The sequence below is a fragment of the Ailuropoda melanoleuca genome, chromosome 16, assembly GCF_002007445.2.
Source record: "Ailuropoda melanoleuca isolate Jingjing chromosome 16, ASM200744v2, whole genome shotgun sequence".
In the NCBI taxonomy this organism is placed as follows: Eukaryota; Metazoa; Chordata; class Mammalia; order Carnivora; family Ursidae; genus Ailuropoda; species Ailuropoda melanoleuca.
The window spans coordinates 66,171,527-66,187,108 of NC_048233.1; the positions used below are offsets into that span (position 1 = coordinate 66,171,527).

General features: G+C 49.1%; 1 protein-coding gene across 4 annotated transcripts in view; it reads left to right on the forward strand.

The window, feature by feature from the left end:
- Positions 1-15,582, forward strand: part of LDLRAD3 (low density lipoprotein receptor class A domain containing 3) — a 226,796-nt gene that overhangs the window by 44,093 nt on the left and 167,121 nt on the right. Inside the window, exon 1 of one of the 4 annotated variants that reach the window (XM_034645436.1) lies at positions 7,421-7,445. The exons of the other annotated variants lie outside the window; for them this stretch is intronic. Coding sequence (XP_034501327.1) covers positions 7,436-7,445 — 10 coding nt within the window. The 5' untranslated portion in view covers positions 7,421-7,435. Of the gene's footprint in view, positions 1-7,420; positions 7,446-15,582 lie in introns of those variants that run through there. 4 annotated transcript variants of the gene reach the window in all.

Below are 15,582 nucleotides of genomic sequence, written 5' to 3' on the forward strand. Positions count from 1 at the left end.
GGGTTTGTGTGTCAGAAGTTCCGCTCTTCCAAGAAGACTCAGATTGTGATTTTGAAAGGGTGGGGAGGGAGCCATAGCATTGCAGCTCATGCGTTCTTCATGATAAGGCGGTCTGTTTGTGCTGTTTCGGGAACACGACGGTGGTGGAGGAAAGAGTGTTTTGGGAGCCAGATGGACCTCGGTCTGCATCCCAGTGTTCGTTGGCTGGTTTGGAATCTTAAACTTCAGTTTTTTCATCTGTAAAACGGGGATGTGATCTGGTCAGTAGGGATGCTTGTGGATTAAATAGCATGCCCAAAGCACGAGCGCCCAGTGGGTGTGACATAGGCGGGGAAGGGTGGCCTGTCACCAGCACTTGTAAGCGTGTAACTTCATTGTCTGCATAGCTGTGGTCCAAGAGGGTGGGAGGAGCCACAGCTGTTGTTAACGTGAAATGTCTAAAATTGCTTTTTCGTCGCCACTGTCCTTGAAGGTGGTTTCCTCCTATTGAGTTTAATCAGTACATTTGGGTTGCCTTCCATCTATAGTCTAAGTAATTGGAGATTAGGAATTCTGAGTACTCTATCTCTATTAAAGATGTGAACCTCTGGGAATTTGGAAACCGGGAAACACGGTGGGTGGAAAAGGTAGGAACGAAGCGCTGTGCTTGGGGGCAGAGAATGGAAATCCACGGATGTTTAAATCCCTACTTTTGTGCTACAGTTCTGAAGTTCTTCTTAATTTTGGACTATAAATAAATCTGCTGTGCCTACATTGGCTTGCTCATCGATGATTATATTTGGTGTACATAGGGCTGGAGATGCTGTTCTTACTTATTTGAACGGACATCCTGAGACCTAACCGGTCTTGTAAATGTTTCTGGGCTTTCTTCTCTCTTGTTCTTTAACAAGTACTGAGGATAGCACCTGATTCAGTGGAGTTTGGTAAAAGCAGATGTTTTCCTGAAAGTATGTGCTTGCTTGAAGGGCCCCTCAGCCTCTTGGCAGCTTGCTTATGATGAGGGACTTTGAGGGACGGGCGTCTTTTCCTTTGGATGGCATTTTACAGAACCCATTTCCTGCTCCTCCCCATGTGCTTGTAACCCCCAAGGGAGTGTGTTCGAGCTTTGTTCCTTGAAGTCTTCCTGCCTCTCACTGACCAGCTTTGCTGACCCCTGAGGCGGGACCATCCAGGGTTCAGCTCCTTCCGTTTACATGTTGTCCGCTAGAATCTAGAAGGCACCGGAAGACAGCTGATCAAGTCCGGGTTTACTGGCACCCCCTTCCCGGCTCCCCCCCTTAATAAAGACACTTTTTAAAAAAGTCTTCGGTTGGTTCTTTCTTTTTCAGGCCTTCCTGTGTGATTTTTGGATCTGTGGCTTGCTGCTGAACTGTGGGTGTGTGATTCTTGGGCCTGGTGAGCGTGGCCTGAGGTGTTCCTTGCACACCTCACCACCCGCCTTGCTCTCAGTCTGAGCTTCGAGCAGGTCTTTCCGTGTTTACACAAGTTTGGGATTTTTCTTGGGGTGGGGGAGGTGTCAGGAGATTGAGTTGCACTGGTCTGAAGTTTGAACAGAAGCTGTTTGTTTTGTGGGCACATAGGAAACTGATCTCAGACAGACAGACAGACAGAGGGGTGCTGGACAGGAACGTCATATAACTGTAGCGAACACAAAACATGGCATTACCCACCTGGCCTTTAATGAAAATGGGGTAACACCATTATGTAAAATGATGCTCCTGGTTGTGCCAGACAAATCAAAGTTGCCGGAAGAAGGCAACGGGTGGGTAACCCGATGATGTCTTCACATCAGAGACTCCCCTCGCTGCTCCTTGCTTTCCTGCTGTGCCCCCCAGAAGTGGCAGCCGCCCTGCTAGTGAGCTATGACCAGCTATGCTTTCCTTGAGCTGAGGCTCTTCTCCCTGAACATCTGGGCAGTGGTGGTAGTGACTTGGCAGTGCCTTTTTGAAAAGATGATCATAGCAAGGGAGGCAGGAAAGAGAGAGAGAGAGAGAATCAGGTTCTCACTTAGCCTTAGGGAGAGATCAGCCTTCAGTTGCCTACTTTGTGGGCTCATCCACTGTAAATCATTCTGGATCACTTTTCTCTCCATATAGTTTTCTGTAAACTCTACGTTTTTCTTTTTGTCAAAGACAAACAGAAACCCTTTTTGTTTAACAAAAGAGGGGAACCCCCCCCCCCAAACTAAACGCATGGAGAAGTTTATTAAGACCCCAAGGATCCCTGATAACCAGGACTAACCCCAGGAGAGTTTGGGGCGTGAGGGCAAAGGTGACTGGAGGTGGCCCTGACGTGGAAGGGGAGAGTCACACCCCTGGTTCAGACTCATTTTGGCGTGAGGGCTGGAGCAGCTTGGCAGACCTTCCAGATGCTTCCTGCAGGCTCGTTCTTTAAACGGGTTCAGTAGATGGGACCGCAGAGCCTTGTGCCAGGCCTGAGAAGTTTGCATGCTTGGGGTTTATCCGGGTGGGGCTGATGCCATTTTGGGCATTGGAGAAAAGAAGTGAGGCTGTTTTGATAGGAGAAAATGAGCAAATCAATTAAAAATAAATGGTGGACATTCCATTCCCCACTGCTCACACTGCCAGTCTCCTGCCCGTCACCACACCACGGCACCAGGCACCATTGGACTTGGCGTGACTTTGACCAGTGCATTTGCCAGTTGCTGGGGCTGTAGAAAAGAAAGGACAGAGTCAGTGCCTGGGAGCCATCTTCCCATTGGAAAGATTTTCTTTTAAGTAAGCTTGTTACAGAAATTTAACATATATAGTGAAGAGGGCACAGATGTTTAGTGAGGAGCTCCGTGGATTTGCACGAGGCCAACACACCTTGGGAACCGGTGCTCAGATCAGGAAATAGAGCATTAGCAACACCCCAGCAACCCCACGGTGTCCCCACCTGGTCCTCCCACCCCTCTTCTTGACTTCCCACATCATAGATTGCTTTTGCCTGGTTCTGCACTGGCAAGACTAGGAGTGTCTGGCTCCTTTCGCTCAATGTTAAAAAAACACCTAATTTCCGTCCGCTTTTCCAGAAGGCGGGTTGTGGGATGACCCTCCACCCAACATAGGTTGGGAGGGCGACTCCGGAACCTTGGTGACCAGAGACGCCCCATCAGCCTCGGGCTCCCGGGTCCGGCGCTCTCGGCTGCATGAGCCCCTGTCTTCCAGCAGAAAGTGTGGCCTTCTGCCACCTGGAAGGTCTCGTAGCGAGGAAGCGGGAGTCCAGAGCAAGCCGTAACTGTGGGCTCGCAGTGAGCACAAGCTTGCCTTGGAGAGACACGCTGCATTCCTCACAGAGGACAAATTGATTTCTCTCCCCTGATCAGAGTCAGAGCTCGGACTTCCACGCAGGCTGCCAGCCTGGGGTGGGCAGGAGGGAAGGGCGGCATGGGCCTGTGGAAAGGGGGCTCGGGAGCTCTCTTGGGGAGGGTAGCTGTGTCCTGAAATGGAATAGAAGGGAGTAAAGCCTTTGGGTAATTTCCCAGAATAGCTCATTAAGAAACAGCCACGCCCAGGTTTCTCCAAATGATTCCCTATTTGGTTATTTATTTATTTTTTTAGTTGGGTGCCAAACATTTGGGGCTTTTAGTTTCATCATTATGTAAAAGGGCTCTCGCCCAACTTCTCTAAAGTTTTCAGGGAATGCTTCCGTCTTTTTTGTTATGTTGTAAGCTGGCGACGAGGAGGACCTTTTCCTGTCGGCTTTTGCTTCTTCTGGTTAAAGATGCCACAGCCGTGCGCTTGCGTGTGATTTGCTAATGAACCATGCTCAGCAAGCCCTCCCCCGGCTCATCTTGGTTACTCTTCTGACTTCTTCAGCCATATTTTTACCATGGAGGTATTTTAAGGAATTCGTTTTAGAGAAAAGATGCCAATAACAACATACTCCTGATTTCAAGAGACCTTTCAGGTGCTTCGCTCCGAGTGTACGTTCGAGGACCTTGCAGATGTGCACGTAAAGACAGGTGCCTGTCTATTATCACATACGTCTCTGGAGATCAGCAAAAATAGCTTATGTTCTATGGATTGTTTTGCAGCTTGCTTCCCCCTCTGACCCTCTTGAGGATGTTCTTCCTACAGGCCGTGGTGTTCTAGCACGGATACACCCTATCACGTTTACCCATCTCCCTCTTGGTCCCTATTTCAGTTCTTTGATGTTTTGAGCGTGACGAGTAGGTATATGGGGAAAGAACCCCCTATGGGTGTCTCTGTGCACTTACATATTCCTAAGCATGATTCCTAGAAATGGAACCCAAAGGTAAGCGCCATGAATAGTGCCGGAGACTGCCCAGCGGCCTCGAGGGTGCACCGTAGTGTGAGAGTGCCAGCTTCCTCGCGTGCCCGCCAGCTCTCAGAATTATCCATCTTTTCAGCTTTGGCCTCTCAGATTGTTTTTAAAAATGGCATATCCCCTTGCCTTTGTTTAACTGCCAGTGAGGTGGTGCACTGTCCTGCTATATATTAGCAGTGTTTATGTCCTGGGACATGCTCGGTCATTTTCTCTATCCATTCTCCTTGCACTTTTCTTCCTGATTTTAAGGGCGTTCTTCGCAGTTAGGGACACGGGATTGCTTTACGAGATCGAGGAGGAGCAGCGGCTTGATTGGCATCCCTGCCTCTCAAGTCCACAAAAGATCAGTAGTTGGTCGTCTTCTTGGCACCGGTGAAAGGCTTTGGTTTTCTGTTTTGTTTTTATTTAATTAGGTGAAATTTTTCTTCCTGGCTGGAAAGTCCCTGCCGCCTGTAAACGCATTATCGTTTGTGCAGCACGGGGCAAATCGTGATGTGCGGAGGAAAGTGAGCGGTGCCAGGCAGGGGTTGGAGCCTGTCGGAGCTGATTATCGCCAACATGGAGTGAGAAGCTGGAGCCCTTGCCTCATTTCTCTTGCAAAACCGTGGTCTCTCATGTCTTCAGCATCAAGGCGCATGATGGACAGAAGAAGGGACGGGGAGAGTTTCTCAAGCCGTGGTGGCCGTTCTGCTTCATCACGTTGCTTTATTCTGCTCACATCTCCTAGATCAGGGCTGCTTCTTCAACTCTCGGCAGGTTCTCGTTGGAGCCGGTATTTTTTGCTTCACGCCCAGAGCCTGGGGACAGTTGCCATCTTCCATATTGGTAAACAAACTGGACTCTTGGTGCCGAGGATGTCAGGGCTGCCAGGAACGGGCCTTGGGGCTCCCATGGCCATTGATGACGGAGACAGACCCTTGACCACACCCCTGGAGGTCCCTTCGTTCCACCAGGCCACCCTCGCTGCCTGCACTCGCTGAAGGCTTGCTTCTTCACTGCTTCTGGAGCAGAGTCCCAGCCCAAAATGCCATGGTCTTTGGTGCAGCTGTCACTACTCCCTGGATACAGAAAGAAACAAACAAAAGGCCAAGTGTAGGGTGCTGACGGTTTGGGATTTACCCTGGGGAGAGGGGAAGTCAGCCTCCGTGTGGATGGAGGTCTCAAGGCTTGACCGAGGCCACCTCCAGCCCAGCATGGAGCAGAAACGGGTCTGACTCTCACGGGTGTTTTTAGCTACTACATGCACATGAACCTGGTTCTCTTCTCCCACCCCTAACGTGTGTCCATTCGTGATTTCTTGCGAGCTGGCTCTGAGAGAATGGGTCATGATGGAAGCCTGAATCTGTCTCATGGGCAGCTTTGCCAGATCTTGCTGACAGCCCATATCATACACAGAGTTCTCTTGCCCAAGAGTTCTGGAGGCAGGCTCTTGCCTGCTCAGGTCATGGTCGAAAGTGTTGGGCTACCTTTGAATATTTTATATTCATCCATGAAGAATGATTGGCTTAAGCTGAAGCCAAGCCAGGCGTGAAGATTGCTTCGTAGAAAATCCAAGGGTCCATGGACCTCTCAGGAAAGAGAATAATAATATGAATAAAAAATATTTTTGGTTCCTCCCCCCACTCTCATTTTTCAAGTAAATGACTTTAGATCAAATTATTATCTGAGCATGAAGAAATATGTTTTTGTTCCATAAATCTTAAGGTGCACACAAATGCGGACTGTCCCAGGGTTGAGGAATAATCCTGGCTTGCAGGAATAATCCATAAAATGATTTTCATAATATTTTAGCACAAAGAAGCAACCGTCCGCATTTCCATCCACCCACGCTATTTATTCCTCCTTCTCTTCTCCCCTCCCTTTTTCCATCTATCCATACCAACAAACATTCTGTCTTCGGCTCTGGGCTACGTTAGAACACACCCTCCTGGTGTAGCAGTTGCTCGTGGTGGGGCCGACTGGCACACAGACAGGAGAGCACTGTGATAAGTGAAGAGAGAGGTTTGCGTGGCTTATGTGGGGAGGTCTGATGGGAGCTTGTAAAGTCACCTGGTGGGCTAGGGCAGCCCTGTAGGAGAGATAGACTGGCCTCCTGTGTTGACCCCAGGACCTTGGGCCTTACCCTTAATGGGATGGGAGCCAAGAGAAGATGGGAAACAGTGAGTGAGTGACATGGTCAGATTTGCTGTACTTTTGGTGAAAGATGCCTTTTAGGAGTCAAGACCAGAGCCAGGAAAGCCATCGAGGAAGGCTTTAATGCAAAACAGACAAGAGGGTAGGATTTGAAGTGGGGGATTGGGAGTGGTAGAGATGGTGAGGAAGGGTGGGTATGGGATGCAGTTAGCACTGGTTGATTGATGTGGGTGGGGGTGAGGGAGAAGGGTGGTTGGTGGTTCTCCCAACTGAAATGCCAGTGATGCAGGAAGAGCAGGTTAAGAAGAAAAATCCAGAGCTCTGTTTTGGACGTGCTGAGGTTGTGCCCAGGGTGGAAGTATCCCAAGCAGTAGGGGTGGTAGTGTGCAGCTGTGGGCGGAGGACGGAGTTACAGGGGAGGGTGCTGAGCTGGAGGCTGAGCCTAACCGCGGATCAGACAGCTTTATCCAGGGAACACGTGTCTATCTGTCAAGCACACAGGAGGCAGAACTCTGAAGACCCTTGAGGGATGTGTGGAGGGAGAGGAGTCTCCAGGGTGACTGAGGGGGAATGGTCCGAGAGCCAGCTGTGTGGGGGAGGCCGAGGAATGAGCTTCAGGAGTGAGTGGTCCAGCTGGTCCATTGCAGTGGATCTCTGACTGTGGTATAGATTGAACAGCAGCCTGTGGCTTTGAGCAATCAGGAGGCCACTGCTGACTTCGTGAGGACAGATTCAAGGAATAAGGGGGTGGGAACCAGCTGAGTGTCCGGGGATTGAAGACCATGCGCACTGTGGGGTTCGCACCTGTTGAAAGATCAGTCATGGTCTTGGGCTCTTCAGGCCTTGGACTTCTTCCCAGTCTCTCGGTGCCGAGCCGCCCCTGGTCGCGGAGTGCTGTGGCAGCCTCAGCGGAGCCTTACTGTGGGGCACATTCGATTTATTGAAGATCATTTCTCAACGAGCAGCTTCCTTGTGATCTCTCCTCTTGCCTGGTGGGATTCTGTTGTGCATGGTTCGAGGTGGGTCCCTTCACACTTGAGCTCACCCTTCCTCTAAGTATTAATCATGGCATTACACTAGAACAGAAATCTTGGGTCAAATGGCATATTAGGTGCCTGCGTTACGTCCAGCCTTTATATAATGGTAATTCTCTAATAGTGAATAATAATACCTTTAACAAGTGAACTCTGGCTCATCTTATAGCCTTTATCTGCATGCTGTCTTATAAAATGTGTGATAATCCCAGAAGCTTCCACTGACTTTTAAATTATTTTAGGTTTTCTGGTGTGAGGGGGAACACGCCAAGACCTCTGATGTTTTCAGCTCTGCCCCTGTGTGCCCCTGTGTGACCCTTGGGTTGCCCAGGGAGGTTGTCAAGGTTGCATTTGGTCCATCTCCATTTTATAGATGAGGAGACTGAGGCCCAGAGGGTTAAGCCATTCCCTGAGCTGGGAAGAGGTGGAATTACAGAGCTTGTGGGCTCCTGGCTGACCTGAGCGGGACAAGTTCTGTAATCCCTCTTTAATCTTTAATTTCATTTCTCTTCTGGGCCATCGTCCTAAGCTACTCTCTGCATTCTGGAAAACCGAAACAGGTTAGTCTTCACGGTGTCAGCCCCTTTGATTTACCAAATCCGACAAGTCTCTCACGAAGGTAAATTGCTGTCTCCGAAAGCCGTGCTCATTCGGACGTGCATACCCAAGCAGGGATGCCAGCAGTAAATACTGCTTAAGTCTGGCACTTGCTAGATGTACAAACATCATTTGCTGAAGAAGTCAGCTAATTCCTCATGATGGAAGGCCTGTCTTCGCGCTCCAACCGGAGGGAGGGTGCCCAAGTGAGCAGATTGTAGAAGCCGGATGGACCGGTTTAATGGATTAGCTACTTAAGAAAATTTAAGAAGACGCACCAGTTAATATGTATTCCACCCTTGCTTGGTGGTAACAGGCTGGTATTTGTGATTTCCCTGGCAGAGTTCCTCCCTTGATCGGAAGTGATAAGCCAAACCGCCGTTCATTTGCTGAGGCGTGATGGAAGATTGTGGATAATCGGAGTGAACCGGAGAGGCCCTTGAGTCCCTAGGGAACGGGAGTTAGATCTGATTCCGGGAGCCCTGGAGATTACTTCCTCCAGTTGCAGGGGAGGCTGGGACCAGCAGTGTCCGAGCAGAGGCAAGAACAGTGTCAGCTGGGGTCTGGGAACCTGGATTCTCTGGCCAGCTTCCATGCTGACTTTCTACAGGCTGGTTGACCTCTGGGTCTGAAGTCCCTCTGTATAGAGAAAGGAGGAATGACCTTGAGGACCTGCCTTGCAGGGATGTTTTCAGTTCTGTAGTGGAGGAGCTCTATGTAAATCCCAGGTATTATTTTTACATGCCGAAGAATGTATCTAGGACAGGCAGATGGCGAGTGTTTGCCTGCCATGGGGACTGGGTATGTGTCCACAGAAGCAGGAATAGCAAGTTTGGAGTTAAAAAGGAACTTGGATGTCATCTGTTCCTGCCTGATTTTACACATGGGAAAACTGAGGGCCAGGGATGTGGAGCAACTCCTTCAGATCCTGATGGAGAAGCCCACGTACCTTTCTCTTTTGACCCGCGTCATAACCACGTTGTTCCGAAGGGTTGAGTCATGTTCATAGTTTGGCTGCTGTTAAAGATCCCTAGGGATGATCCAAGAAGTGGTACTTATTTCTTAGGAATTATCAAACTGAGACTGTTTTGTGTGTTGGAAGAGACACAGTCAAGGTCACGTTGTGAACTCCTTAACTATGTTCTTAGAACCCAGGGTCTGTCTCCCTAGTCCACTTTTTCGTGCGTAAGCAACATGCACTCTTAGACAGCCTGGCCCACTTGCCCAGGCTGTGTCCTTTCTAGGGCGGCAAGTGGAGAAAAAAGACCCAGTCTCTGAGTACCACTGACAGTACCAGCTCTATGAGGAGAGTCAGGGAGAATGCATGGCAGGAAGGAAGGAGTAGCCAATACGTCCAATTTACTGAACCCCAAGTATCCACCAGCTACTCTATTATATTTACTTTATCCCTTTATTATATGTCTAGATATTCTATCTCTCTGTCCTTCAGCAACCCTGCCCAGGGGGTGGGTTTACCCCAGTTTTGCAAGCAGGGAATTTTAGCTCAGAGAGGGTAGCTCAGTTGTCTGAAGTCACACAGCTTTAGGGAGTCAGGCATTTGGCAGGTGTGATTGGGCGTGCCAGATCAGAGCCAGGCCCCTCTTTGCTTGGCCTCCTGCAGCCCCTTGTGGAGGGGTGAGGGGGCAGATGGCATGGGCTATTCTGAGAAAAACCGCCTTACTGTGGCTTTTCCCACCCCGACATCTCAGGGAGTTAGTATTTAAAAAATACCTGACCTTCTGGCTGGGCCTTGCTATTTTTATTTTTGGAATGTCATGGCTTAATGAGTTGGGTGGGTAAATCTATCCTATGAGATGTGTTTATTTTTTTCCTCCACAATTTGCTGGTACTCTGCAACTGTTGCTGCCTTTCAGAAAATGAAAAGAGCTCATAATAGACCGAATTTCCCAGATGGATGTCCTTGCATTTGCTCTTTTTTCCCCACTGTGAACACTTGCCCCCTTTTATCTCTCATCCTTTTATAGTTGATGGGGCTTTTGAAGCTAGGATATCAGTGGTAAATGGTTCCATATGTCTTTCAGAGATTTTCCTCAAATATTAGCATATTTTTTGTTCTTTGTAATAAATTTTATTAATGAAACATTTTTTGAAGGGTGGGGGAAAGTACCAAGAATAACACAAAGCCTGTGCCTTCCACCCAGCTCCCCTGAATTCTAATACTCTGTCATGCTTGCTTCAGATTGTTCTAAGGAAAGAAATCTTACATTTGAAGTTCATCGTGTCCCCTCTGATCCCTTTCGCCAGAGGGTAACCACTCTCATGAATGTGCTATTTTTCTTTCCTGTACATTTCAAAAAAATATATATATATACCTTTTTTTTTTTTTTTTAAGAAAGAGAGCATGCTCTCGCACATGTAGGGGAGGGGGCAGAGGGAGACGGAGAATCTCAAGCAGACCTCCCCACTGAGCGTGGATCCTGACACAGGGCTCGATCTCAGGACCCTGAGATCATGATCTGAGCCAAAATCAAGAGTCAGTTGCTCAACGCACTGTGCTACCCAGGTGTCCCTAAAAAATACTTTTGCATCTCTGTCTATCCATTAAAGTCTTACAGTTTTCCAGCTTGATGTTAATAATATTCTGCAACTTGCTTTTTTTCACTGAGCATTAGATTTCTCAGCTTTATCCTATGGAGTCATGCCACCCCAGTTCGTTACATTGAAGCCCTGTGTTGTATTCCATTGTATGAATGCGTCCTGATTTTTTCATCCAATCTCCTTTTGATGAACGTTCAGTTTGTCTTGGAATTTTATATCCTCGCGGAACCAGCAGCGAAGGTTCTCTTGCTGCTGTCTCTCATGCGTTTTTCCTCAGGCCTGGGGATGTGCAGGAAGAGGATTGGTGGGGTCCAAGGGTAGGAGTGTCTTCCGCCTCACGAGAAGTTTCCGGGTTGCTCTCAGTTACTCTGCCCCGTGCAGCATGAGTCCCCGTTGCTTCACATCGTCTCACCACTTGAAAATGTCAGACTTCAAATTTTTGCAAGTCTGATGGGTGTGAAAGAGAACTTTCTGGTTCTGTTAATTATTTTTTGATTACAAGTGAGCTGGAGTATATATTAAGTGGCGTTTTGAGTTGTCTCATCAGTGAAAGTACCTGTTCAGATGCTCTGTCCAGTTTCCTATTGGATGGCTTGTGTTTTCTGATACGGTCTTGTAGGAACATCCTCGGTAGGGATCTTTTGTGGGTCATAAATGCGGCAGAGGCAGTCTTGCCGTTAGTGACTTACCTTGTAAGTTTCTTTGTGGTATCTTTTGTTGACCAGGAGTTTTAGACTTTAGTGTGGTCGTGTTTATCAGTCTTTCTGGTCTGTGCTGTGTTTGAGTCTTATTTCAGAAATCCTTCCTTACCCTGAGCTCATAAGGATAGCGATTTTCAGTCTAAATGAAGCTCATTTTGCATTTCTGGCCTGATTCCTTGGCTTGGTTTGGTATTTTCATTTTCCACATTTACCCTGCCTGGGTGTCTCTGTGCCAAGTACCACATAAGCTGCAGAATGGTCCCCAGTGACTGTAGGGATTATGACAGCCAGCCCGGGCGGATAGGGCTGAGCTGAACCTGGGGTCAGAGCAAAATCCTTCTTCTTGACCCCGTGGCTTTTTCTGAGGGGTGCTTAAGTGCAGGGTTGATTGGCCCTCTCTTAAGCCTGGCTTATCTGCAAGCCTGATAAAATTGGTCATAAAGCTGTCCCCTGTCTCGCCCTTCAGGGCAGCTTCAGTGCCTGATTCGCACTTCCTGCTGCTGCTGATTGCAAAGCTAAGAAGACAGAGGGCTTTCTCACCTGGGCTGGACACCCTGGGCCTGACTTGCAGCCGGCCCTTGGCGAGGGCACCGGTGTGCATAAGAGTTCACCTGGTGGCTCTTCACTTCTGTTCCTTTCCTCCCACGCGCTCAGAAGTGTTCTCAGACCCGATCTCATTTGGAAATATAAATGGGTTCAAGTGGGGTTTAGATAAAGTCGGCAAACTTGAGGGGGTCAGAATTGGAAGGGGCCGGATGCATCATGCCTGTTTCAGTCAGCAGGTGTTTACGGAGCGTCTGCTGGGTGCCTGGCTCCTTGCTAGCTGCTGACCACATAGGGGGAGCAGGCTAGCCAAGGTCGGTGGCTTCAGATCATTTCAGAGTGTGGCCGAGATACTGGATAGAGAGCAGGTGTCTTTGGGTGGGGTCCTTAAGGTCCTTTTTTTTGTTTGTTTAAAGATTTTATTTATTTATTTGACAGAGAGACAGCGAGAGAGGGAACACAGGCAGGGGGAGTGGGAGAGGAAGAAGCAGGCTCCTAGCGGAGAAGCCTGATGTGGGGCTCGATCCCAGGACTCTGGGATCATGCCCTGAGCTGAAGGCAAACACTTAACGACTGAGCCACTCAGGCGCCCCAACCTTAAGGTCCTTTTTTAATTTTGAGACCTCTCATCTTCTGGCTCAGGAGTCTGCGGACTGTGGCCCACGGGTCAGAGCAAGCCGACTGCAGTCCCCGAGCTAAGAATGGTTTTAACATTTCTAAAGGGTGGAAAAAATTAAACGTTGGCAGTAGATTTTGGTGATAGGGAACACTATAACTTTGAACCTCAAATTAAATGCGATGTTACCTGCCCCCTCCCCTCCCACCACCCACCCCCTCAAATTCTGTTCTTCTCATTAGTTGGTCTATCTTATGGAAAATTGTTCTCCATTATTATAACATTTTGAACTTCACCAATAAAAATTCTGTGGAATATTTTTTCCTCTCCTTTTATATAAGTACCTGTGTATCTTTAACTTGGCCTCCTGTCCCACACAGCCTAAAATTTTTACAGCCTGGCCTGAAAAGTTTGCACACCTCCATGCTAGCTGCTGGCTGTGTGACTTCGGGCAGGTTACATCATCAGTCTCTGTTTCTGTATCTGCAAAATGGGCTGCCTGTTTCATAGGGGCTCTTGTAAAGGAGGAAGAACTGGTGTCAGACGCCTGCCATGTGTTGAGAGCTATAGAAGATGTTAGATCTTCCCTAGGGAAAAGTCAATAATAACTGATTCTTAGGGGCTGTTGAGAGGAGCCTGAAGAGGAGGGAGCAGGGTGTGGTAGGGCTCCGTGTGCACCTCTGAGGGTCAGCACCACGAGGAGCCCTGCCTTGCCATCCAGCCCCACCCCCAGCCCCGAGCTGTGGACCATGGACCTTTCAGGGGCTGCAGACGGAAGGCTCTGCAAATCCCCAGGACGTTAACACCGTTCCTACATAATTTTCCTCATGAAATGCAATGAAGCATGACTAAAAAATGTAAGTAACAGCTTCAGGCCCTTAATGAGGCTATAAATACGGGACAAAAATAATTTATAAAGCTATTTCCTGGTGAAGAGCTGTCCTTTTCCTAGACCTCTTCACTCTCTTTGCTTGCCCCGTCAATACTGGCCATTGGCTTTTTTTGCTAACTCATTTCAGGAAGGAAACAAAGCATTTGTCATCGTATAAGGGGTTGCTGTGCTGCATTTCCCGCGAAGAGCAAACGAGAACCGTGTGAAGCACAGGTGCTGGGCAGACAGCTAGGCTCACTCACTGTGCAGGCGACTTGCTCCATCCATTCGTTGTTCCTGCAGTAAAATTACACCCGATCTTCCTTCAGTGTCTGTGTAAATAGGATGCATTGTACGTGTAAATATGGAATCTGTGTAAATGTGAAATCTGTGAACGCCAAGGGTCAGCAGTTCCTGGGTTCAGCCCATGAGTCATTTTATACCTTCTCACCAGTTTCCCTGGGCTGTATCTTCCTCGAACCGACGGATAGACAGAGTTGGGGGCTACGGGACTGTTCTCCCGGGGCAGAGCTGTGTGCAGAGTCAGAGCAGAGACCTGGCTGTGCGTAGGTCCTTGGAGCCAGAGGCACATCCTCAGCCTGGCTCGGACGGTTCCCTCTTGATGACAGGCTGTAGCGACAGTCAGCAGAAAGCCGTTTGCTCTGGGATGTGCTTGGGACAGATGTCTCTGCTTCCCTCGGACCCTGATGCCACCACATGGAGCAGCATGCAGTCTGGGGGACCTTCGGGGATTTTCCAGGCACGTTTACAAACAAATCACGGCAGACCAGCTCCCTTGGTGCTTTGCATGCAGCCAGGACGTGGAACGTCTGTGCGTGTCAAAGAAGGGAGTCAACGGGGAACCAGAGGCTGGTTTCCAGCAGCCCCGTAGTGTTATGCCTGTTGGCACCAGGCAGCGGGAAGAGGTGTGTTAATTCTCTGGGGAGGTTTTAGGAAAGCTCTGTTTGAGAGCTGAAAAACAGAACGTGGAGCTGTCTGTATGTTTGTGTTGCTTTGTTGTTCCTTGAGCCTGTGGACCAGATTGCTCGGAGACAGAGGATGAAAACGGAGGCAACTGGACAGAAATCGGAAAGCGGGGCCTATTGATAGCTTACAGATGTCAGTTCTGTTCTGCATCATGACCGGGAGTGTCCCGGTGTGTGTGTGTGGCGGGGGGAGGGGATCAGCAGAGGGAGAGCGGAGCATGCGGAGGCCTCTGGCGGGTTGAAGAGATTTCCCATTTCTCAGCCGGAAAAGTCGACATCACTAACTGCCCGTGTTCCAGAAGGGGAGTTGGGGTGGATGCAGCAGCTGTCTTGAGATTCTGCAGTTGCTCCAGTCTTGGCCCCCTCATCAAATATAAATTTGTGGGTGCCAGAAGTTTCGGAAGAAGCTGCTGCAGCATGCTGTTTGCCTTTGCCCGTTGGGGGAGGACTTGGAATTTTTTTCGTTCTTGGTGCAGATGGTGTAGTTATTTTAAGTAAGTGATGTGCTGCAGTGAAAATGGGCAATTCTTTCATTTTTCAGCTTAATGAAAAAGAAAAGGGAGAAGGAGAAACCCCAGCTAGCCAACTGTGTGCTAATGCTTGTCTTTTTTGGATTCTAAATGTGTCCCACGACACTGAGATGGGATAAATATTTCAGCCACTAGAAAGTCCTGCTGCCGGGCTGAAAAGATTTCTTACCTCTTTTAAAGCAGACGGGGTAGTAATTTACGTGCACACATTCAGACACCCCCATGTCCCTTATTTTTAACTGTGTGTGTCCAGATCCCACTCCCTTTCTCGGGGATGAGACAGAGAGCGGATGGAACTTTGCGAGGAAGAGTGTGAGGGATGGGAATGCATCATAACCCAACCCTTGGTTCTCTTCTTAGGGCACCTGCTGGGGACCTGCCGGGTACCGGGGGGCCAGGGATGCGCTGAATGAAAAGGCGCCCCTCTGCCTTTGGGAGCCTGGTGGGGGGGAGTGTAGACACGACAGCGAGCACAGATGGGATGAAGGACAACACAGGATACTGTCAGAGTGAAAAACAGGGGGACCCGCATTAGACTGGGTGTCGATGAAGAGTTCTCCGCTGTAAGTGATGGAAAGACGGGGGCTGAGGACGAGCCGGAGGTCAGCCAGACCCGTGAGTTTGCTTCGGCTCCTGTAGTGAAGCACTGCAGAGTGGCTGGCTCTGACAACAGAAGTGTGTTTCCTCCCAGGTCTGAGCTCAAGGCTGGGGTAGGGCTG